Source organism: Nothobranchius furzeri, chromosome 14, assembly GCF_043380555.1.
Source record: "Nothobranchius furzeri strain GRZ-AD chromosome 14, NfurGRZ-RIMD1, whole genome shotgun sequence".
Taxonomy (NCBI): domain Eukaryota; kingdom Metazoa; phylum Chordata; class Actinopteri; order Cyprinodontiformes; family Nothobranchiidae; genus Nothobranchius; species Nothobranchius furzeri.
The window spans coordinates 11,120,177-11,145,331 of record NC_091754.1 but is presented as its reverse complement, the minus strand read 5'-3'; the positions used below and the strand labels follow the sequence as shown (position 1 = coordinate 11,145,331).

Here is a 25,155-nt window from a genome sequence, read left to right as displayed (position 1 = left end):
CCAGAAAATAGAAGGTCATGCGTGTGTTCAAGCCTTCAGATGCTGTTTGTAGATGTGACAAAAATGTTTTCTGCATATAAAACACGTTTCTCATAATACTAATAAATTGATTATTTGTGGATTTCTATAGTCTAGTTGGGTTCTTAACTGTTACTAAAATCCTTACCTGCCTTAGACAAACATCAATAACAACTTCTAAAGGTGGAAAACATCATTAGAAACTATTTGGGTTCAGTTGGGATGTTTGGTTGGACAAATCCTATCTGACCTTTTGATTACAACACGTGTTCTTGTGCAGGGGCATATCACAAAAATTATGTTGAGGACATAATTACTTTTTTTCATAAAAAGCTTAAATACTATTTAGTGTTTTAGGATCAAAAGAGGAAACTTGCACTAGTGCAAAGGCCTGTAATACCCATAAATCTTGTGTAATTAGAGACCTTTAGTTTTTTTATGATAAAGTAATAAACTTGTTTAGGACACATGCTGCAGTTTCAGTTTTACTAGAAATCTATAATAACATGTTTGGTAACACTTAATAAGGGTTCTGTGAGGGACCAAGTGGTGAAGCACGAGGAGTCAGGAAATATAAAAAAAAACAGGGTTTTTATTAACCCCAAAACCTTAAACCTTAACCTTAAATAAAATAATAATAATAATAATACATTGAACTTATATTAGTGCCTTTTAGGACACTCAAAGACGCTTCCATGCACTCACACATTCACACACTGCCAGTGATGATAGGCTACTATGTAGCCACAGCCACCCTGGGGTAGTACGATAGAGGCGAGGCTGCCATTTGGCGCTGTCGGCCCCTCTGACCACCATCAACACTGGCAAGTTGGGTGAAGTGTCTTGCCCAAGGACACGACAGCAGCATACCCCCTGGCGGGAGCTGGAATCAAACCCATGACCCTCCGATCATTAGGCAACCCGCTCTATCACCTGAGCTACCGCTGCCCCAAAAATATGTGCTGAGCTCATAAAAGAAGTCAAAATAACTGAACTCGGGCAAAAATGTGAACAAAGCAAATGGCTGCACAAACTAACAACTGACCTAACAAGAACTGGAACACAAGGGTATATATAGTGGCTGATCAAGCCAATAGAGGCAAAAGGGGTAACTTAAACCATACAACACTAACTGTAACAAGCATGGTGTAGTCCAGTTGTTTGACCAACTAAACATCAAGGAAGAAATCAGTATTACTAAATTTTAAATACAAATATCTAATGAAGTAACAAAGCTACTTTAACTCAAACAAAACACAGATTTCCCCTCTCCAGTAGGAATTGGTGGTACAGTCCAATTAGCTGCAGGTATTTAAGTGCTTGGAGCCCAGGACACCATTTGGGCTGTTCCCAGGGATCACAGCAGATAGACTGGTAAGACAAACAAGGAATTAATCTCATTAATCACAACAAACGATGCAAATTAACTAATAAAAATACAACAAACTAAATGTGTGCGCTTACGAAATAAATGCATTTAAACCAATTATTGTGAAGATCAATGAAGGTCAATGTGTACACCCACTTATTTTAACTGTGGTCTAATGTCAGACCATCACAGGTTCCTTTATTAATGTTACTTAGTGCATATTAAGCAGTAATAAATTATTACATAAAGTATTAACAACAGCTCAATATTAATGTTGATATTATGCAATGCATTACTAAGTAGCCCACCCCCTTTTTCCTAACCTTTAGACAATACAGTTATCGTAACAAAACATTAATAAAGGGATCCCTTGTTTATTAATGCTTAATAAGGCACTGATTAACATTAATAAATAAAGAAAGAAAACAATCTTTTTAAAGATAAAAGTCACGAGGTACTTCAAAAGAACAAAAATGTTAAAAGCAAAAAATTTAAAAAATGATTAAAAATATAAAAATGAGGAAAAAATAAAAAATTATGATTAAAATTTGTAAGGAAAGGGAAAGAGAAAATGAACAAGAAACAGGGAAATCAGTGGATAATAAGGGAATCCCTTATTGTAAATTGTTGTAAAAGAAAAAAGGGAGTTCTTTGAGCATTTGGGGAAAAGTTGGACAGAGAATTGATTGCTTATGTTTCATCATGAAATAAAATACTTTGGCCTGCATGTGACCTCTGACCTTACATGGATCACGACCACCATTAGAACTACTCACGGACTGCTCTATTTAATGAGGAGGCTGAAACGTGCCGTCAATAAAGTCAATCAATCAAGTTTTATTTCTATAGCGCTTTCCACCACCCTCAAAGGGCCAAGGCGCTGGACAAGAAAAGTAACAAAGATAAAAGTAGCGAGTCATAAAACAGTAAAAACAAAATAAGAACATAGGCATTGTGAGAACAATAAAATGCCAATGAGATCAAATTTAGACAAAAGAAAATTAAAATTAAGTAGTAAAAAGAAAGCTAAAAACAAAACAAAATAAAAATAAAAACCAGAAACCAAAAGCTTTAAGAATCCTATAAAAATGATTCTTCAACCTGCTCTTAAAGACTGCCAGTGATGGGGACTGTTTAATTGTGAGTGGGAGCTGGTTCCAGTCAAAGCGAATTTATGTTCTAATTTAATTTAGGGAAAGTTTTATTTGATACATGTACAGTGAAATATGACACAATAGTTTCTTTTATTTGAATATAAATTCCAGATATTAGGTATTGACACTGTACTTTTTTTTCCTAATTGCACCTTCAGTGGCCTCATCACAGCATAAAGGGAATTCTTGGAGAACAACAGTCCCTCAGTGTAACATTTAAATTGATGTCCTGGGGATTCAGAGGTGAAATGGACTTATGACCCTGTGGTTTAAACTCCATGTTTACATGGTTTACATGCCTCTGTGACACCACAACCTCATCCTTTCAGCTTTAAAGAGCAAGTCACATCAAAATCAACTTATTTTAGCTGATAACTAGTATAAATGAGTGTCTAATAGTGTTGTAGACATGTGTAGTTATTATTTTTGCATTTTGATGCGTTTTCTTTGAAAACTCTAAATTCTGTCTACAAACGTCAGTCTAGCGCCATCTTCAGCTCAAAAGTATAGAACACGTTTATTTTGAGTCGGGTTTAGCCATTGGCTAACGAGAACAATGCTACGTATTTCAGAAAAGTACTACGTAGCAGCTCTGTGGCTGTAGGTTATAAAAGCACCGCGGTCTCAAGCAGCCTTGTAGCAGTCGGGGCGTGTGAGTGCTGTAGTTAGCATTAGCATTGTGTCAGAGTCCCAGCAAAACTTCTAGTTTTAAAATTATTTAGTTCGAGTAGCTTGGCTGTTAGATTTTGTAGTTTAGTATTTTTTACATCAGACTCTTTCAACAACATGGTGGAGTTTGAACCGGGTTATGCTGGTTTGAAGAGCATTTCACAAATTAGTCCAAGCCGTTCCAGTAATTAGCAGGTTCCCGCCGACTGCCACTTCCCCAAAACAGAGATTTTGGGCCCAGTCTGAGGTGAGTAAGCTAAATAATTACTTTTAATAGCTTCTAAAGGTCATTCTCTAACTGTAAATTTGCAGCTATATTTTCTATATTAATAATCACAAAGTAAGAGAGACGTGGACGTGGTTCACATAATTTAGACAATCAGTCCACACTGCCGCAGGCTTGAAGCGAGTGTTGTGTTATGTCACAGACTGGTTCGTGTTAAGTTTTTGTACCAGTTAGTAATATCAGCGCTGATGCACAGCAGGAGGGACACTGACGAGCAGCTCCCCCTTCTGCTAAAAGCTGACCCGGTTCTGAACTGGTGCTGCGTCCGGTTCTCATTAGAACATGTCTGATTCTGGACACTGAGCTAGCTCTGAGAGCAGTCAGAATCTCAAATCACTCACCAGCCATGTTATAAAGCACATGTATTAGACAGTTTGTTTTGTACACGATCTAAGTTACTAAACTCCCACAACAACGTGATGTTATATTTTTCAAGCTAAATCTGTCCAAGAGGAATGTAGTCCTCCAGCCTGCACCGGTCCATGCTAGAGCCTTGCAGGTGAATTATTTAACCATCTGTCTTTCTTTACCTTCTAGTTTTAACATGTAATTATTTTAGCTTATTGTTACACGTGTGTTGTTGCTCATAAAAACAACTATAAATATATTTGCTGTTTCTTTATATTTCACATAGCCTCCCAGCAGCAGTGTGTCTGACACTGGGACCATGATGGGAATTCCACCCAGAGCAGCTTCTCCACTCCTGAACAGACCCAGGTGTGGTGGAGAGCTTCTGAGCAGCTTCCATCTGAATGACAGGACAAGCTCCATGATCTGATCCAGGTAAAAACATTCTAAATAATAATATTGTACTCTGTTTTCTGTTTTTTCCTTACGTCTCTGCCTGGCAGGTCATCACTGGAGAGGAGTATCTTCCCAGACTCACACTAACATCCCATTTTGCCTCAGAGCCTCCTGATCTAACAGATGAACCTGTAGCTCCATCCTTGCTCTGCTTTCCACATGTTTGTCATCATCTCTGGAAGCTACTTCCCACAACACTGTGATGTTACTTTTTTTTTCAGGCTAAATGAACCCAAGTAATCTGCTGTCAGACTGTGTAGTAAAGGTGAGTTGTTTTTAATCATCATGTAATCTTTATTACAGCCTTTGAGTTTTAACATCATCTATGTTTTTGTTTCATAGCTTATTGCTACACGTGTGTTGCTGCTACGAGCTTGCTAGATTACATCATGACATCATGAAGGAGGCTACTGATTCTGGCCCTGTGACACTTGGTGGTGACGTGTGAGCTGATTCACCTGGTAAACTACATGTAAATTAAATATTTTGGTTTTTGCTATTAAAAGTAAATTAAATAATAACCTGCATTATTGCAGGACACTCAGCAAAATATGGACGCTACAGAAATGATGCAGGCACACATAAATAATATATAAGAGCACATAAGGTGAGCAACACCACATATTATTGTTATTACTGTACACTGTCCTGGATTTGTTTTCTTTCTGCATCTCATCATTAGCCTAGCTGATCACCTGCTAACTCATGTCATCTGGTTATGACAGCATGAGGATGTCCTCACACACCTGTAACCTATCAGCTCATCTGGCAGAATAGAGAGAGAAGAGACAACACCACATCTCCTGTTCCTGGAAAGCCTTCAGCCATCCTTCGATGACTGAGAACCTCCATCAGCTCTGTCTCCTTTCTGCCTACAATTATTATAATAAATATTGTGTTTGACAAGTTTTTTGTGCTGCCAAATATCTCATTTAGATTCCAGTTTTTATATTTTAATGGATATTTATAAATTACATTGATTGAATTATCACATTGTTGCATGTTTAACTAGCTCTGTTGTGATGAATTAAACTAGCACCTCACTGTTAAAAGCTCGTTTTAATTTCAAGCATGTTTAAGTATTTATGAACATGAAGAAAAACAGGAAATATATAAATTGAGATTTATTTAATTAATATAACAAATAACTGTTTAGAGGAGGAAAGAGTCATTCAAAGGCACATTCTTCTGGAAGCTCCTGATCCTGATAACACCAGCAGAGGAGACCAGCTGCAGACACCAGAGGATCACCTACGACCAAGAGAGCAGCTGGTATCAGTAAATAATGAAATCAGGGCAGTTTTAGTGGGCTGTTTGGGATTGTGTAACATAAATGAACACATTACAGAATAATTTTCTCATGGGGTATTTTCATAACTTTCTCTGCAGCAGACTGTAACTTAAGCCCAGGGCTCCTGGAGAGCTGCTATCCAGCACGTTTCAGTGGTTTTCCTGCTTTAACAGGTTAGATTAGCTGTTAAGCAGCTCCGCTATTTGTTGCTGATTAAAACCAGGTGTGTTGAAGCAGACAAATCTCTAAAACATCCTGAATACTAGCTCTCTAGGGCCGTGGAGCCAAACCCTGCAGATAATCTAATGCTATGGCTAATGGCTACTTACCATTCAGAGCTGGTTCTGTTGGGTTGGTTCCGGTAGTTTCAGGCAACTCACAAGCTCAAAACAATAAGGCTCAGGTCCGCTTGTCTCCTCCAAATAGACTTGGTCCCTTTCTTCTCGAGTGTCTGGGTAAGGAGGGGGAGAAACGTCCTCCACTTCTAATGACTGCACAGAGTGAAGGGAGCTAGCTTTGTCTCGTTACCCATCGTTTTCGTCACTGCCACAGCTCCGCCCTCTCGGTCCGCCACGCAATGCCTACTAATGTTGCAATTTTCAAAATTGATACGTGGGTGGAGAAGGACTCTGAGGCACGCTTGACCTGCCCTTTAATGTTTTATTATCAGTAACATGTTGATAACTTTTTCACAAGCAAAATTTATTAAAGGTATATCCTGACAAAAGGCAATCTAGTTTCTCTTTCGTCAAGTTAAACTTCCATAGGGCTTGTGATCACACGTGATTACACATAGCATTCTGGGATGTATGTGGGCATGTTGGAAGGCTGACAAGTGTTAACAAACCATAAAACAAACAGTATAAATGGAAAACGTCTCCATCAATATAAATAAAAAAACAAATCAAACTTTATTTATATAGCACTTTTCATGCACTGGATGCAACACAAAGTGCTTAACAGATTAAAATGTCCCATATAACCCACATTCCCTCCCTTTCCCACACTTAAAACAATTGTGATAGTTTCACCCCCAATCCACAAACCATTCCCAGGCACACACACACACACTCGTCCACATAACACATTAAAAGATCACAGTAAACGCTAGGCTGAGCTCAGATTGGACAGGTAATGAAAGACACACCATCAAGGGAGCCATCTGCCTCGACAGCAGCAGATCAACGGCAGCAGCCAAGACACCAATCCAGGGCGCCCTGGGAGGGAGGGTAGCAACCCCCACCACTACCCTAGGAGTGCCCCAGCCGCCGCCACCGACCACCGGTCCCGAGGCAGAGGGCTCCACTGAGGAAACACTGGAAGGATTAAAATACATGACATGTAAAATAAAGAGCTAATATGGAAAATATCTAAAATGTATTATGTAAAATATTCAATAAAATGTGATGAAACAAATAAAACAACATAAATGTGTAACACAACAGTAATTAAAAATAAATAAATAAGTAAAACAAGCAATGCAATGTTGGGGTTATTAGGTGAACGAATAATTTGTAAGCTTTCCTTACTTTTTGGATTCTTCAATAAATTTATAAATATGGAAATATTTATCGATTTATTAATTAATTTGGATATCAGAGATATCTACGGGGCACCATCCCCTTTTTAAACGGGGAAAATTTGAATCCAAAAATCTTATCAATCTGTCTGAAGTTCGTAAAATCCGTTTAGGAGCAGAGATTTTCAGCCAACACACACAAAGTCGCTTGAGACAAAACTGAATTGAATAACATTTAATTAAACAATGGAATAATAATGTAAAACAATCTGATGTGGGTAACCCAAGATGTGTGTGTGTGTGTGTGTGTGTGTGTGTGTGTGTGTGTGTGTGTGTGTGTGTGTGTGTGTGTGTGTGTGTGTGTGTGGGCAACTTGCACTTTAAACTTCCGAAGCACTTTCAATCACAGTAACTTAAACTTAATCCACTCAAAACACTTCAAAAAGATTAATAAACAACACAAAAGATCAATCATAAATTAATATCTGATAGTTTGTCAGCCTGGCCACAGCATAGAACTATTTAAGATATTAAACAAAGAAAAGATCTTACTTCAATTGTCCGATGGCGTATTTTGGTACGAAAGAGAGCCCGAAGCTACTTTAAAACAATCCGCGGTTTGATCACTTATTTTGAACTATAGAGAAAACGGGAGAAGCATATAGAGAAGGGAGAGGAAGAACTCTTGTTTATCAAACCCGAACAGCGAGGCGTCCCCCGCGGTTTTAATCGGCGTTCTCCGTTGATTTGATGGTTCTCCGCTACTTTCCAGCCAGGTTCTCTCCTCACACGTCCGGAGTCGTAGCAGCGAACGTTTTCTCACACATCAGCTGGAGTTGAGCACCAGGAGAGAAGATCTGATTGGTTTGTGTTGCTTTTCAGCGGTTCTGTGCTCGCCCCACTTCAGCACCCAGGCCTCCCGCGTGCTCACGTTGATCGGAGCGGCCGCAACGGGCGTCTTCAAGCCAGTTGACTGAACAAAAGACAATAAGTTTCACTTTTGTCTCCCTTTTATAGACTCTGGCGGTTCGGCGGGAAGTGTCCTGTGGCTCCCGCACATGCGCAGAACTTGTTTCCGGGGTTCGGCGGTGACGTCATCACATTGCTTCCGGGCGCAAAGTTTTATGTGAAATGAAGTCTCTCTTGGCGTTGGAACTTATTATCTACTTTTTCAAAGCGCAGATCACACAGTCTTTTGATCAAATGCTGCGTAGCAATTTCGTCATGAGGGTAGACCCTCAACAGCAATAAATAGTAATCAGTTGAAAGCTAAACTAAAAGATGGGTCTTGAGCCTGGTTTTAAAAACATGAACGTTTCTCTCTGTGACCCTGAGATCCTCCGGCAGCCCATTCCAGAGGGGAGGGCCGTAATAACTAAAAGACACCTCGCCTTGAGTGTGTGTCCTGAATTTAGGAATGACAAGGAGACAGCTGCCAGAGGAGTGCATGGTAGGGGTTGTATGAACTAGTCGACTAGTCGACTTCACTGCTCTGTAGTGACTTTTTATGCCTTTCAGCGACTAGTCGCTGTCACGTGATAATGACAAAATGGAGTCTGCGGAAAACACAGCAGGTGACAAGCCGGGTGGGTCATTGCAGCAAACTAGCAGAAATGTTTCAGTTGTGTGGAAATACTTCACTAAAGATGAATCTTCTAATTCTGTAACATGTAAAATCTGCAAGTCCGTTCTAAAATACAACAAAAATACAAGTGCTATGCACATGCATTTGAAAAGGCATCCGCTAATGCTAGCTGAGGAGGGACAACCCAAGTTGCATGTTCAGCAGTCAATCAGCGCTTTCACCAAACGTCCAGCTGTAACAGAAAGACGACGGCAGCAAATCACCAATTTGTTGGTGGATTTTATTGTCAAAGACATCAGACCATTAGCTGCAGTCCACGGAGACGGCTTCAGAGACCTACTGAATTTTTTCGAACCAGGTTATAACGTCCCATCCTACAACACACTGTGGAACGCCATTGCACACCATTATGATAACCTGCATGAAAATATTAGTGAAGAAATGAAAGGCCAGAGTGTTTCGCTAACAACTGATCTGTGGACATCTTCCACCATGGAGCCGTATATTACGGTAACTGCTCACTACGTTACCGATTCATGGCAGCTGAAGGCCCGGGTGCTCTGTACCGCCATGATGCCAGAGAGGCACACGGCTGTAAACATTGCTGATCGGCTGTCTAAAATAATCAGTGAATGGGGAATACAGGTGTTTTGCACAGTCCACGATAATGCCAGTAACATGAATCTAGCCATGGAGCTATGCGAGATGTTTCCACATGATCTGGGCTGCACCGGACACACCCTGCAGCTGGCAGTTAAAGCTGGATTAGTTTTACCTGAGGTGGTGAAAGCTGTCGACGCAGCAAGAAGAGTTGTCAGCCACTTTCGCCACTCTTCACTTGCATCTTGCGCTCTGAAGCAGCGTCAGGAACAGCTTGGCGTAAAATCCAACAAACTCCAGACTGACTTTCCTGTTCGGTGGAATTCCACTTTTGTCCTGCTCCAGCGGCTGTTCGAGCAGAGGATCGCGGTCCAGTCCGTACTTGCAGATGAAGCGGTCACAAAGTCAAGCATCCAGAAGTCACTTGCCATGAGAGCCTCCCAGTGGGAGCTTGTGGAACAGCTGATTCCTGTGCTGCAACCTCTGGCAAAGGCTACTGAAATAATGTGTGGCGAGTTGCACGTTGGGCTCTCTTTCATTTATCCTGTGATTTTCAACATGATCAGCAGCACTCTGTGTGTTGAAGAGTCTGACCTGGCAGCTGTACGCACTTTCAAAAACACGGTCCGACAACAGCTGGAAACGCGCTTCAAACTGAGGTCTGAGGATCTGACCGAATCTATCCCGATAGTTGCCTGCATGTTAGATCCTCGCTTCAAACATCTTCAGTTCATCCCGCAGAATAAAAGAGAGGAAGCCCAGAGACACCTGGACGTCCTGCTACAAAACGGAGAGCCGCCTGCAGCAACAGGTAGGTCCACTGAACTATAATATGCTCATATTATTCAGATGCATGCAGCATAGGTAATTTTAAACTTATCATTTTAGGTGAAGCTCAAGCCGAGGACACAACTGATGCCCAAATTGAGCCGATGACTGGGAAAAAAGCCAGACTCGAGGAAGACTTTGTGCAACTTTTTGGACCGCATTATCAAAGTGACAGGAGATCAACTCACTGCTCCACTGCAGCTGAAGAAATCCGGGATTATTTTTCAACACCACACATTCCCACCATGGACAATCCGCTCCAGTGGTGGTCCCGCAACCAGGATAGATTTCCCCGTTTGGCAAAGCTAAGCAAAAGCTATTTGGCTGTTCCAGCTACCAGCACCCCGAGCGAGAGGATTTTTTCACTTGCCGGGAATACGATCACCCGACAGCGGGCGAGCCTTCATCCTGATCATGTGGATGCACTAATTTTCTTGCACGCAAACCAGGATCAAAAACAAATGACCAAACAGACTGTCGGCAGCGAGTAAACATAAGTTTTTTGTGGACTTTTTTTTAGGAGTTTTTATTTTGCGCACTTAATTTTACATGTTACACAAGAGTTACGTGATTATTGTTACTGATTAGCAGCAATAAGCCTGCTTGTTCTCTTTTATGCTCTGCATTCAAGAATGTTTTTGAAGCTGATCGTTGTCAGCATTTGCAATAAGGGTTGCCAATAAAGCCTAAGTGTTCTAAAGCTGTCCTGTCTACTGCGTTTTTGCTACACATTCTCACACCCAAGCATCAAAAATGATGCGGTGTGACCAAGCGTTTGTCTCCAAAAGAAGGGAGCTCCTGCGCTCTCCGGTCACCAACCGCCGCTTCCGGTGTATGACGTCATCAACGACTGGTCGAAGTCGACTCGACTTTCATTACTTGACTGTCGACTTTAAAAAAAATAAAGTCGTGCAGGCCCTAGTGCATGGGCCGCGAGGGTTCATATGGTAAAAGCAGTTGTGAGCGATAAGATGGGCCAAGACCATTAAGACACTTTAAAACCATTAGAAGCATCTTAAAATCGATCCCGAAACATACGGGGAGCCAATGCAGTGATTCTATAAATTGCTAACTTTGTCCGCGTTGTGAAGCAATTCTCCACCAGGACAGCAGAGGGTGTAGTGCTTTTCTGGGGTATCCTGCAATATGGTGTGTTTTATGGTGTTTATGTATTTCAGTAATTTCCTGACATGAAAAAATTTTTCGCTGCATATTTTTGTACTCCTTCAGCCACTGCTGTATACATGTTTATATTGTCTGACTTTTACCGAGATGTTCTTCAATCTGCTCCGTGTCTGTTGCTAGATATATCCGGTTCTTGAAATGGTGGTGCTGTTGACGAAAATTCTGACCAATCACATGCTTGTGGTCTCCGTCGCTTTGAATAGTTAGAAAAGTGGGCTCTACTTCGTTCGTCCTTGCAAGCCTGTTGGAAAGCCCCTGGGACAATAGATTATGACGTTGCGTGTCTCTGCACCGACGGAGAAGTATAAACTAGCCTTAATTTGGTCTGTTCTGTAGAAATTTGTTGTGCATTCCCAAAGTTACTGCAAATGGGGTGTGATGAGATGATTCTGCCCACACAATGTCCCCAACTGGTTAATCAGTTACCTCTTTTCTGTCTCTGATGCACTAGACAACAATCCCAGAAATCTAGACCAACCGTAGCAGTTGCAAAAGATTTTGCTCTCCAGGTTGGTCTAGCCACACCCCATTTTAGTCTTAGCAGGTCTATCATTGGCTCACCAGACACAGCACTCAGTTGGGCGAGTAACACTAGAGCTACGACAGGGATAAACTAAAAAGATGGTGTCAGCTCAGGAATGACACTTGTTGAAGCGGTTTTGGCATCAACATTGGTTGATTTAGACTTTTGCATTTCTTTGAGACATGAGCAGATGGAGATACTTAAGTCATTTATTCAAAACCATAAGGTTTTTGGTTCTTTTTCGATAGTGTATGGCAGACTGCCCTGTTGGTTCATTTGAATGTGGAGACAGTCTGAACGACAACTGTGGATTCCACCCCACGACTGGGTTGTTTCAGCGGTTTGTGACCAAGCTTTATATTTACATATATAGAATTGTTTGCAAGGCTATCCAGTCGAGTCACCTGAACACTCTGTAAATGACAGTAGTCTGACTTAAAGTCTGATGAACAGAGTAAAAAGAAATGAGAGAACTGTGGTGCTCCAGTCCACTATTACAAACTCAGGTGTTTGTCATGTTGTCATTAAGCCAGGCAATTGAAGAGATGTCCCTGTGTGTCTCCTGGAGCTTCTTACATAATAAATCGCCCTGGATTGTATGCAATGGGGAAATCAAAGAAGATGATGCCTGTTTGGTCCCGATGGAACAACAAATTCTTGAAAGAAAAGATGAAACTTGATCTTTGCAAGCTTTAATCCAGGGGTGTCAAACTCAAACTCACACGGGGCTGAAATGGAAATCTGGGACGAAGTTGCGGGCCAAACGTAATATTTTTTGAAAAAGTGACGGCAAATTTGCACATTTTCTTTATCAACATATATGCAATTTTGAACCTTTTAATTTGGAAACAAACTTATTTTTGCATTAACACTGAATGTGGAATAACCAAATTACACACGAGCAAGTCAACCTTAAATAAAACTCATCAGTGGTATTCATTACTTGTGGTATATTCAGCATTTTTTAAATCTTTTCAGGATTTATGTTTTCTTGTTGTTTATTCATTTTTCTTATTTTTTTTTCTCCTGTAATACGTGTCATCGCTGCTGTGACGTCTAGCTTTCCCCACTGAGGAACATTAAAGGGATTTTCTATTCTATTCATCTGCAGCCTTTCCACTTCCTGTTTTAATGTAGGTTAAATCTTTTCTCACGGGCCAACAACATAATAAAAATGTCATTTTATCTTAAATGAAAATGCAACATCTCACCTGTTAACTTTCCTGTTTTGGAGCAGAAAAAAAACCAACATATTTAAAGCTCAGTTTGCTCCTCTGATTTCCTGTGATGCTCACCTGTTCCAGCCAGATACCTGCATCATGGGGTTGAGGAGCTCTGAGCTCAGGAGACTCCTGTTGTTTTGTTCATCTTCATCATAGGGCATTATAATGACAACATTAAATGACAACAGGTGCTCACATGGGTTTGTGCTGATGAACATGTCTGAGCAGCTTGACCACGTTGTTGTGTGTCGGGGAGGAAAAATAAAAACGACAGCAGCCACAGAGCCATGCTGACTTGAGCGTGTCGTTGCTCGCTGGAGCTATATCAGCTCTGTCTGGAAGTTAGTTGGAAAACTTTCTCTTTCAGTCGTGAACACATTACTGAGCGGTTAAAATCTCTGTTTCTGGGCTTCAACGTCAGAAAATAGCTGAGTGAACTCGGCGCTGAGTAAGAGGAGTGTTTAGTTTGTCGAGACAGCAGAGCTGCAGACACCGGCAGCAGACGCTGGAAAAAACACAAAGGAGGGGGCGCTTTGGCTCGCTAACGCTGCAAAGCATCATGGGAGTTGAAGTATTTGCAGTAAAATTGGCCAGCAGGTCAGTTTTAATATATTTTGGATATTTATCTTGAGGGCCACATGGGCCTTGTGTCTGACACATGTGCTTTAATCAGTTCAGTGCTGTTTTTGTTGTATAATTTTACTGACAAATTCTTACAATAATCAACATCTCTCACTGAAATCTGTTATTTCAATCTTCCAATATCACAAAATAACTTAATTTTAATTTAAATGTACCATCTGAAATTATTTCTGGAACATTTTTTGCCATATTACTTAAAATGCCCTTCAAATGATGGCAACGAATAAATTCAATGCTTTGTCAAACAAACTAATAATTTTAATTGCTTCTGAAACATATCATCCTGGAAAAACATCGTCCAATCCCGTGCTGGTCCCCCTTCTAAATGATTGGATCCATCCATCAAACAGCTCCCCGAATGTCTTTCATCCCGCTGCGCATAACACAACAGCTTTTACTAAGAACAAACGCTGCACCTTTAAGAATGAACTACAAACACCAAATGACAAAGTTCAGACTGATTTCAGTTAGGAGTCAGAACATTCATTTGATTTTTTTATGTTTAATTACAAGTCTGAGGTTTTGTACAGCAACATAGAGCTGCCAGTGCCACCCATGCAAAATAAAATTAGAGTGCTATCACATTACAGCATGGTAATTTTATTTATCCAAAAATATGATTTTCATCTTCTTGCAATATCCATATGTATCATGTCTGGTCAATATGAAATATATTGTACAGACATATGCAGCCTACAGTGGGGCAAAAAAGTATTTAGTCAGCCACCGATTGTGCAAGTTCTCCCACTTAAAATGATGACAGAGGCCAGTAATTTTCATCATAGGTACACTTCAACTGTGAGAGACAGAATGTGGGGAAAAAAATCCATGAATTCACAAGGCAGGATTTTTAAAGAATTTATTTGTTAATCAGGGTGGAAAATAAGTATTTGGTCACTTCAAACAAGGAAAATCTCTGGCTCTCACAGACCTGTAACGTCTTCTTTAAGAAGCTTTTCTGTCCTCCACTCGTTACCTGTATTAATGGCACCTGTTTGAACTCATTATCTGTATAAAAGACACCTGTCCACAGCCTCAAACAGTCAGACTCCAAACTCCACTATGGCCAAGACCAAAGAACTTTCGAAGGACACCTGCAAAAGAATTGTAGACCTGCCCCAGACTGGGAAGAGTGAATCTACAATAGGCAAGCAGCTTGGTGCGAAAAAATCAACTGTGGAAGCAATTAACAGAAAATGGAAGACATACAAGACCACTGATAATCTCCCTTGATCTGGGGCTCCATGCAAGATTTCATCCCGTGGGGTCAAAATGATCATGAGAACAGTGAGCAAGAATCCCAGAACCACACGGGGGGACCTGGTGAATGACCTGCAAAGAGCTGGGACCACAGTAACAAAGGTCACCATCAGTAACACACTACAACGGCAGGGAATCAAATCCTGCAGTGCCAGACATGTTCCGCTGCTGAAGCCAGTGCATGTCCAGGCCCATCTGAAGTTTGCCAGAGAGCACATGGATGATACAGCTGAGGATTGGGAGAATGTCATGTGATCAGATGAAACCAAAGTAGAACTTTTTGGCATAAACAACTCGTCGTGTTTGGAGGAAGAAGAATACTGAGTTGCATCCCAAGGACACCATACCTTCTGTGAAGCATGGGGGTGGGAACATCATGCTTTGGGGCTGTTTTTCTGCTAAGGGGACAGGACGACTGATCCGTGTAAAGGAAAGAATGAGTGGGGCCATGTCTCGTGAGATTCTGAGCCAAAACCTCCTTCCATCAGTGAGAGCTTTGAAGATGAAACGTGGCTGGGTCTTCCAACACGACAATGATCCCAAACACACCGCCCGGGCAACAAAGGAGTGGCTCCGTAAGAAGCATTTGAAAGTCCTGGAGTGGCCTAGCCAGTCTCCAGACCTCAACCCCATAGAAAATCTGTGGAGGGAGTTGAAAGTCCGTGTTGCTCGGCGACAGCCCCAAAACATCACTGCTCTCGAGAAGATCTGCATGGAGGAATGGGCCAAAATACCAGCTCTGTGTGTGCAAACCTGGTAAAGACCTATAGTAAACGTTTGACCTCTGTAATTGCCAACAAAGGTTATGTTACAAAGTATTGAGTTGAATTTTTGTTATTGACCAAATACTTTTTCCACCCTGATTTACAAATAAATTCTTTAAAATCCTGCCATGTGAATTCATGGATTATTTTCACATTCTGTCTCTCACAGTTGAAGTGTACCTATGATGAAAATTACTGACCTCTGTCATCATTTTAAGTGGGAGAACTTGCACAATCGGTGGCTGACTAAATACTTTTTTGCCCCACTGTATATTGTCAGAATGTGATATTAAATTGTTCAAACATGAAAATGTTATTGTTAGAACAATATTATGTTCTAACATGATTTTTCTTAAACTTTGTCTTGTTTGGGTTGAAGTTCTACATTTCAGTAATATTGTGTTGAGGCTTCAAAGCACTTGTTGATCATCAGCGTTCATGATTTTATTTTCAGGTATTCAAACATAATTTTGACTTTAATGTAAACATAAAAAACAGTAAATAAAATCAGGAAAACTAACTGAAATAATGTGACGAATGAATGCAGCCTACAGACTGCATGTAACAACTGCTGCCGCTAGAGGTCAGCACCACACTAGACTGTATAACTGACTCCCTGAAAGTCTCTGCAGTTCTCTCAACATGAGTTTTTTAACACATTGTTTGGTGAAGGGCCGTGTATCCTGTAGCTTTAATCATTTGTATCTCATTTTAGTGGTAGCAGTGTTTTTCATGAATATAAGATTTAGTGAGCATTGGAATAAAGTGACTCTTAGGATTCAGTTTTATATTTCTAGATTATGGACTCATTATTTTGGGGAATAGTGTATCATCCAAGCTCTTTACATATTTAAAATGACTAGCGTCTTAGGGTTTATAGTACTTTGCTTTATTTTCATTTTATTTTGAGGTGTTTTTTTTTTGTACTTTAAGGAATAACTCACTTATAGATGCCAGACGAGTCAGTTTTAGAAATGTATAATGAAAGCTGAGAATGCAGACAAGCTTTCGCACCAGCATCCTGCCAAGACACTAGATGATATTTTTGTTTTTTATGTGCTCCATCTTTAAAAGTTTTGCTGCACTTTGAGGATTTCATGCTAAGAGACATAACTTGTAAATGGCCTGTATTTGTAGTGCCTTCTACAGTCCTGGAACCGCCCAAGGCACTTTACAACAGTCCTTCTCACACTGGTGGGGAAGAGCTACGATGTAGCCACAGCTGCCCTGGGGCACACGGACGGAGGCGAGGCTGCTGACCACCACCAGCGGGCAAGGCGGGTTACATCTCTTGCCCAAGGATACACTGACAGAGACAAACTGAGCGGGACTCGAACCTGCATCCTCCCGATTACGGAGCGAGCACTTAACTCCTGTGCAACCATCACCCCATAATAATGAAGTTGAGCGTAAGCTTGAGGCAGCATCTTTACGCTGGGCAACTTCTCGTTTATTTTACACTAAACACCACAGATGTTGACCAAATACTCCCACGCCAAGGTTCGCTTGCACCAGGACTGTTTTGTCAACAGCTGATTCTAAACTGAACGTATCCGACCACAAACGACAGTCGTCAACACATTAAAAACTTTATCACTTTTATTCAAACTGTACACATACAATGGGTTTATCTCATTTTTAAAAAATACAAGTAAAAAAGACAACAACAAAAAAATGAGTATCCCCATAAATACAATATGCTTTAGAAAATTAGAGTCTGTTTACTCGCTGGTTTGCATATGTTCTGGTACCAAACACCAGTTTTCCTTCTGAAAACAGAACAATACAAACAAGTCAGTCTGGTATTATCGACACCGGCAGACCTCAGCTGCACAAAGACGCCAACAGAATCACTGTAAAACCGTAACGACTGGATGTAAAGAAGTTTTCACCTGCTTTCTAACTCAATTACTTGAGCAGAATGTAACTAGAGCTTGAGGTATGTAGTACATCCAAAAAAGAAATTATTTACAAACTGCTTTCAAATGCAGAATGAAAACTGGTATAAAGTATGCACATTTTTAAAATTAACGCATCTAGATCCAGGGGAGCTTTAGACATTAAAATAACGATAAAACCAACTCTGTAGATGGTCACAACGCCGTGAGGTGTCCCGCGTCGCTGCAGAGTACTTCCATTCCTTATTTTTAAGTGAAGCATGCAACAAAATGTGCTTTTTGACAAGAAACAGAAGGTTCTGGCAGGCATACGCAGCTGACTCAGCTTCCCCACAAAACTCCAGATTTCATTTAGTCAAAGAAGTGAAGTCACATATTTCTAATGTCCACTGAACAGCAGGAAACGCAGACTCCTAATAATTGTGGCCTAGCTTTATTAGTCTTGAGAATATGTTATTATTGCTGACCACTAGTACTCAACCAAGGCCTTTCAACGTTCGTTTAGTACATAACCAACTGTTTACCTGTTGGAGATGCCTCTGTCCTTTGTGATATCTCTACATTGCATTGTCCAGATTAAAATTTCCCAACGTGGCTGTGACCTTTGACCTCCACCATGATATTTCTCTAACACAGAACTTCAAATCATTAAAAAAGACCAGAGGCAGAGAAAATGCATGCAGTTTCTGTGTTTAAGGCCTCTGTAAAGAAGCCTAGAAGCTACAATAATAATAATTCAATAAAAACTGTAAAATGTTCAGTCTGCTTGTAAAGACACTTCATGTGTGATGAAAAAAGGTGAGACGATTACCGTGAGACAACAGGTATGAGCTGTATAGTCAGAATAAAACACCGTATGAGCTCCAGAACAAACACGGATTAAATCTGGATCGCTGAAATTGTGTTTTTGGCGACTTACACGCTTAAAAATGTCTTTTAAACAGGCAACCGAACTGTAGAGGGACCACACACAGGGGCCAACAATGAGCCGTTGTGTCTTAAGGTTGTGCATGTGTGTGTGTGTGTGTGTGTGGTCTCCTCGAAACGAAAGATCCAGGTCAATCTGCGGGGTAACAGACTTTTTCTATACACTTGGAATAACTGTGCAAACTTGAACGTAACTTCATTCATCTTCGGAGTGAACATTCAGAACAGGAGAAAATATTCATCAGTCTGGAACATTAAAAACAAAAGATTTCCTTTAAAACTGCTTTCTGGGTAGCCACTTGGCACGTAGACAAATTCATGAGTGAGTGAATTATTCCAACTATTAAAAATGATGAGATTGTACTCTGCGTTTAAAGCTTTCCATTCTCCAGCTAAAAGCAGAGTAGCTTACGTGTAGTCGAGGCAACGATTCCCTGGAAGCGGATGTGGCTGTGGCTGGAAATAAACCTTTGACCTTCTCGCTGCAGTTAAGACGCACTGCTTGACACGTCAATCTTTTCAGCTAGTGCGCTAAGACACTCAGAAGTGGACGGGGAATACATTCAAATTGTAATATAAGAATATATATATATGTGGATATAAGGATACAGTCCTAGCGTGGCCGATCGTGGTCCAAAAAGTACAAATGTTATGGGGTTTCTGATGACGAAAATAAAAACAGAGAAAGGAATATACCAGAAGTTTTCCCAACTTCCTTAAAATTTGGATGAGTTTTGTCGTGAACTGTTACCACAACCTGGAAACGTGAAGATTCAAATAAAAACAACCAAAAGTGTTGAAATGAAAGCTATTTGACCTCATTTTCATGGAACTGTATCCAAAAATCAGTGGCCTAATAATCCAAACTTCACACTGTGGTCTCTCCATGGTTGCCATTACTGAGACGCTTGTAAAATCTCCGCCAAGATTGAAGAGTCTTTCCAGACCAGACCCAGAACCCGGAGGTCATCCCAACTATCAGGGTCATCAGATATTTGATCATGAACACGGTGAAGTCTGGGGTCATGGGGGCGAAGTTGTGAACTGGACAGGGTACTGCAAATCGCTTACAGGTCTGCATGTGCCAGGTGCGCTCCCAGTGCTCCCTAAAGGCCTGCTCGTAGAAGTAACAGGCGATCACGATGGTGGCCGGCACAGTGTAGAGCACGCTGAACACTCCAATCCGCACCATCAGCTTCTCCAGTTTCTCCGTCTTGGTGCCGTCGTGCTTCATGATGGTGCGGATCCGAAACAGGGACACAAAGCCGGCCAGGAGGAAGGACGTGCCGATGAATAGGTAGACAAAAAGCGGGGCCAGAACAAACCCACGGAGGGCGTCCACGTTGAAGATCCCCACAAAGCACACCCCAGTCAAGACGTCTCCGTCCACCTGGCCCATGGCGAGGATGGTGATGGTTTTGATGGCTGGGACCGCCCATGCTGCCAGGTGGAAGTACTGAGAGTTGGCTTCTATTGCTTCATGACCCCATTTCATCCCAGCAGAGAGGAACCAAGTCAGGGACAAAATCACCCACCAGATGGAGCTGGCCATTCCAAAGAAGTAAAGCACCATGAATAGGATTGTGCAGCCCTCCTTCTTGGTTCCTTGAGCCACAGTCCTGTAGCCATCAGCCTTAAATTTATCCACACAGACAACTTTGTCCTCCAGGAAAAACCCTGCCGCGTAGGCAAGAGCCACCATAAAATAACAGCCAGACAGAAAGATGATGGGCCGCTCCGGGTATCTGAACCGTCTCATGTCCACCAGATACGTGAGTACCGTGAACAAGGTGCTCACACAGCACAGGATGGACCAGATCCCAACCCACAGACGACCGAATTTTACCTCATCCTCCCGGAAATACATGATCCCGCTTGGTTTAGTGGGCTCGCACGGGGCCCCGCAGTCTTTGACCCCCATAAATCTGTAGCCCAGGTAGGGAGGCACCTCCAGCTGCAGGGGACAGGAGAACTGGTGGTAAGGGCTGTGTTGAGGCGGACGATGAATGGTCGGTCGGTCCCCTATGGGTGGAAGGGTGACGGGCTCGGGTGGGAAAGGAGGTGAGGAGACCGGGCTGGGCTCGGATGTGTTCTGGCCCACGCAGATCTCACCGGCTCCGTGCACGGGGAAAGCCTCGCAGCGGAGCCGCTCCGGCCACTGGAAGCCGAATTTATTCATCAGGGCTTCACACCCTTGCCGTGCACGCTCACACAACGACCGACACGGGGGGATGGCCTGTTCCAGCACCGTGCAAACTGGGGCATACATGGAGCACAGGAAGAATTTCAGATCCGCAGAACACTGCACCTTAACCAGGGGGTAGAACTGGTGCACCTCGAGCCCAGCATCCTCCTGGTTCGTGTGGCCCAAGAGATTCGGCATGATGGTCTGGTTGTAGGCGATGTCGGTGCAAAGCGGGATGGAGATGGGTTGGCAAAATCCGTGCTCCGGAACGGATATTCCACTTTCACTGTTGTAATGTTGAGCAGAAGTCAGTGAGAAAGCCAGCCCCCACATCAGCCACACGCACCGCAGCAACACGGAGCCAGTGGTGAGCCTGGCCGCCGCCATGGTTGAAGAGGAGGGGGGAGGGAAAGAAAAACTTTGATCCGAGTGGCGAGACTTAAAAACGGTTCAAAACGGCAAACAGCTGCAACAATTGTCCAAAATGTTGACTCGCGGTTCAGAAAATCAGAGTTAAAATGTCCCGGACCAACTTTCCCTCGTTTTTCATGCAGTTAAATCAAAGAAAATCGTCCGTCGTGTCATGACTTCTTAATGTTCTTTGTAAGTGACTCCAAGCAGTCCACTCTCTCCTCGTCCGGGAAAACAACACTTCGACTCCCGTTTTCCACGAACTAAAGGGTCATGAGCGCTCTACGTGCTAGAGCCGCGCAGCGGTACAAAATCAAACCACAAACGGCCTAAATTTTCCTGCGTTTTCGGCTAAACTTCACGCCGAGTGTCGGCTCACATGATGGGCGTCAGAAGTCCAGAGGCTCCGCTCTTCTCTCTCCGTGCGCATTCCGCCGGTTTCAAGGCACCCGTTCCATTCACCGGACCCCCTCCCATCCACCTGAGCACGGGGTGCCTTAAAACCAACAACATCGTCTCAGCCAATCAGAGCGTTTGTTTTCCTACAGGACTCGCTCCTGATTGGTCTTTACTTCCCCACCATGGGAATATATGCTACAGTAATTACATTACACGAGAGATTTCTCTAAATCAATTTAGTTTTCCGGTGAGATGAATGTATGTTCGTTTTTTATCAATTATTCAAAAGTATTTAAAATAAATAGTATTTAAATACTTCACTTCTCAAGTGGCTAACATTGAATACCATAAATACATTTGTGCCAGAAAATATTCCAATAAATATTTCATGGCCATACGTGGAAATATAAGTTACTTATTACATTATAACAGCAAGTGTTATATATTACTGTAGGTCAGTAGTACTGTAAGTAATAGTAAAACATAATTCATATCATAAAGTCAAAGTACACATCTTGATGAATAATAATTTTATGAATTGTAAATAACTGCAACTTGTGTGTGTTGTCGTCTAATTTTAGCAAAGCACAACTTATATCAAGATAGATAGATAGATAGATAGATAGATAGATAGATAGATGGATAGATAGATAGATAGATAGATAGATAGATAGATAGATAGATAGATAGATAGATAGATAGATAGATAGATAGATAGATAGATAGATAGATAGATAGATGATAGATAGATAGATAGATAGATAGATAGATAGATAGATAGATAGATAGATAGATAGATAGATGATAGATAGATAGATAGATAGATAGATAGATAGATAGATAGATAGATGATATATAGATAGATAGATAGATAGATAGATAGATAGATAGATAGATAGATAGATAGATAGATAGATAGATAGATAGATAGATGATAGATAGATAGATAGATAGATAGATAGATAGATAGATAGATAGATAGATAGATAGATAGATAGATAGATATGTCTACAGTCAGCATCAATAATAATAACTGTAATAATGATATAAAATAACACAGCTTGACATTCATGGAAGACTATTTTTGTAACAGCATGGCGATTCCCAAACAAGGTGATTTCAAAGGAGCTGGAAATTTCCCATTAACTGAAGGCTAATGCATCTTTCAGGCCCTATCTCAGGACCTTTTTTTTCTTATATCTGTTTAAGATACTGCTCGTCTGTCTTAAATGGTTAGTTTTCCACGCCGACTACCATTCCCTTTATCCTCCATTTCACTGTTTCCTGAAACATTTTAGGTGCATGTTTTAAGTCTCAAATAAGCTCTTCTCTTTGTTCTTGAATGATGACTTAAGATAAATAGAGCTGAGAAGAAGAAGAAGAAGAAGAAGAAGAAGAAGAAGAAGAAGAAGAAAATATCATTTCTATAGCGCCTCTCAAGATAAAAATCATGAGGCTCTTCACAAAAACAAAAAATGTAAAAAATATAAAAAAGCATTTAGAAAATGTTTAAAAATATATTTAAAATGAGCAAAAATAGACAATTCTGGTTAAAAAAAATGTTAAGAAAGGGAGAGATTGAACAGGAAAGAGGGAAATCAGTGGATCCTGAGGAAGGTGGAATAGGTGGGGAGAGCAGAATAAAGAGAGAGAGGTGAAGAAGGTCATACAAAAGCCAGCTTGAACAAGTGAGTCTTCAGCTGCTTTTTGAAGGAGACCACTGAGTCCACTGTTCTCAGGCTCAGGGGGAGAGAGTTCCAGAGTCTGGGGGCCACAGCAGCAAATGATCTGTCACCTTTGACCTTTAGCCTGGTGCTGCACAACCAGTAGGCTTTGATCACTGGACCTCAGGGACCTGCTGGGGGTGTGGGGACTAAGAAGATCTCCAATGTAAGATGGTGCTTGTCCATGTAAGGCCCTATAGACCAGAACCAGGATCTTGAAATGAACCCTGAAGTTGACTGGCAGCCAGTGAAGCTGGAGGAGAAACGGGGTGATGTGATGTGGGAGAACAAGTGAAAGCAAAAGACCTTCAAGAATCACAAGTTCCTGAGAAGGAACTTAAAGAAATGGCACATACTAACAACAGTTCTCAACATTCATTTGACTTTTTCATTTCTTCTTAAAATAAGCTTCAGCTTCACATTCACGGCTAGTTTTCTGCAATTGAACAGTTAAGTCTAGACTTCTCAAATGTGCTCCTGTGAAGCTGAATTCCTTCCAACTCCAGGAGTTGTTGCACAGAGCCTCTCACTGTGTGTAGGACTTATAAACACCACAGCACAGTGAGTAAACCGTGAAAAAATGAGAGAAACCCAAACGAATTCAGCATCTGAAACGATGAACAAGCACTTCTACATGTTTCGTTGCAAACAAATAAAACGGGACTCCTTAACCATTTGTGGGAACTGAGTACAACAGCCAAAGCAGCTGTAATTTAGGGTGGCAGCGTGATCAATCAGACCAAAGGCGTCCCAGTGTGGGAGGGGTGGATGGTGGCCTTTCTGCATTTGGTGTTTTCTGCCCTGAGTGGGATAAAAAGAGAGTGGGGGTGGGATGCCATGGGGGAAGGGACAGGAAGAAGGGAAAAGGTCACAGAGGGCAGGGGGAGTAGGAAGAAGAAGCAGGAGGAGAGGTTCAACCAAAAGGAGAGGTCTGAACGGTTTTCTGTGGTTTGGATAACAAAGAAATGGTGAATAACTAAACACACCGACAGATTAAAACTCCCCCAACGCAACAAAACTCAGTATTTCTGTTATATTAATTACATTTAACTCAATTTTAAAGCTGTGGGTCACTGGAAAAACAGTTTTTAATTATCATTTCTGATTATAATCAGTCACTTTGAGTTTTTCATGCACTCTGAACATGAAAAACGTCTCCTACACCTTCCTCCGGCTTTAGCTCCCAATAGAAAATAGACGGTGAAACTCTAGGATGTGAAAAGCCTGACATATCTACATCACACTGTCACTTAACATTCATGGACTCACCCAACTTGACTCGCGACGTTGGTTTGGCATCCAGGAAAGAGCAGAGAACGTCTTGACTAGTAGAAGCTAACCGTTAGCATTAGCAAATCCACCACACGGCAGAACAAGCTTGTATTATTTGTGGAGATAAAATATCAGTGTTGCAGAGCAAACCGAGTCAGTTTTAGAGTCATGTTGCTGTTAACCAATCAGCGGCTAGATGTCCAAATTTCAAAAAATAAGACTCCAAATCCTGCCGTCTAAAGCTCAGCTCTGATGTGGCTCACTTCTAGTTCCTAAAACATAGTGCACCGGAGCTTTGTTTCCCCTGAGTATAACTTACAAGGTGATTACTCCTAGACCGACTGCAAATGTATTGGTTAAACGAGTGAACCACACCTTTAAGTTTCTGAAAGGTTTAATTCCAAAATGTTTCCTCAGCAGACAGTTGTCTTGGATCAATCAAGAGCTGCTCATGAGTGGAATCTGAGCCAAATAAAATGATTTGTTTTTGTCTTTATTTTTGCAAAAATGTCTGCAAATTGCATCACAGCCTAACAAACACATCTTACATCTTTGGCTCTTTTCTACAAGGCAAGTCATTTCACGCCAAAGCAATTTCTGATTAAATTCACACATTGAT

At 41.5% G+C, this 25,155-nt stretch overlaps 2 protein-coding genes and 1 long non-coding RNA gene across 3 annotated transcripts; 2 read left to right on the top strand and 1 right to left on the bottom strand.

Annotated features, from left to right (window-relative positions):
• The first annotated feature begins 4,652 nt into the window (after positions 1-4,652).
• LOC107389902 (uncharacterized) lies at positions 4,653-5,202 on the top strand. Its single transcript, XR_011516168.1, has 3 exons — positions 4,653-4,761; positions 4,837-4,907; positions 5,026-5,202. It is a non-coding gene; the product is annotated as an uncharacterized lncRNA (long non-coding RNA).
• A 3,457-nt stretch (positions 5,203-8,659) lies between these two features.
• On the top strand, positions 8,660-10,614 carry LOC139061539 (E3 SUMO-protein ligase ZBED1-like). The gene is made up of 2 exons (XM_070544377.1): positions 8,660-10,106; positions 10,184-10,614. The coding sequence occupies exons 1-2, from the start codon at positions 8,660-8,662 to the stop codon at positions 10,612-10,614; spliced, it is 1,878 nt and encodes a 625-aa protein (XP_070400478.1).
• Positions 10,615-19,196: 8,582 nt separating this feature from the next.
• On the bottom strand, positions 19,197-21,350 carry LOC107390230 (frizzled-7-A). Its single transcript, XM_015966827.2, has one exon. It carries the CDS (start codon positions 21,115-21,117, stop codon positions 19,414-19,416), a length of 1,704 nt encoding a protein of 567 aa, XP_015822313.1. The 5' UTR covers positions 21,118-21,350; the 3' UTR covers positions 19,197-19,413.
• Positions 21,351-25,155: the final 3,805 nt, after the last annotated feature.

Bases quoted from the DNA above. Each gene is read 5' to 3' on its own strand.
- LOC107390230 (XM_015966827.2), bottom strand. From the start codon at position 21,117: ATGGCGGCGGCCAGGCTCACCACTGGCTCCGTGTTGCTGCGGTGCGTG.
- LOC139061539 (XM_070544377.1), top strand. From the start codon at position 8,660: ATGGAGTCTGCGGAAAACACAGCAGGTGACAAGCCGGGTGGGTCATTG. The intron at 10,107-10,183 runs GTAGGTCCACTG...TTATCATTTTAG, and splicing joins AGAGCCGCCTGCAGCAACAG to GTGAAGCTCAAGCCGAGGAC.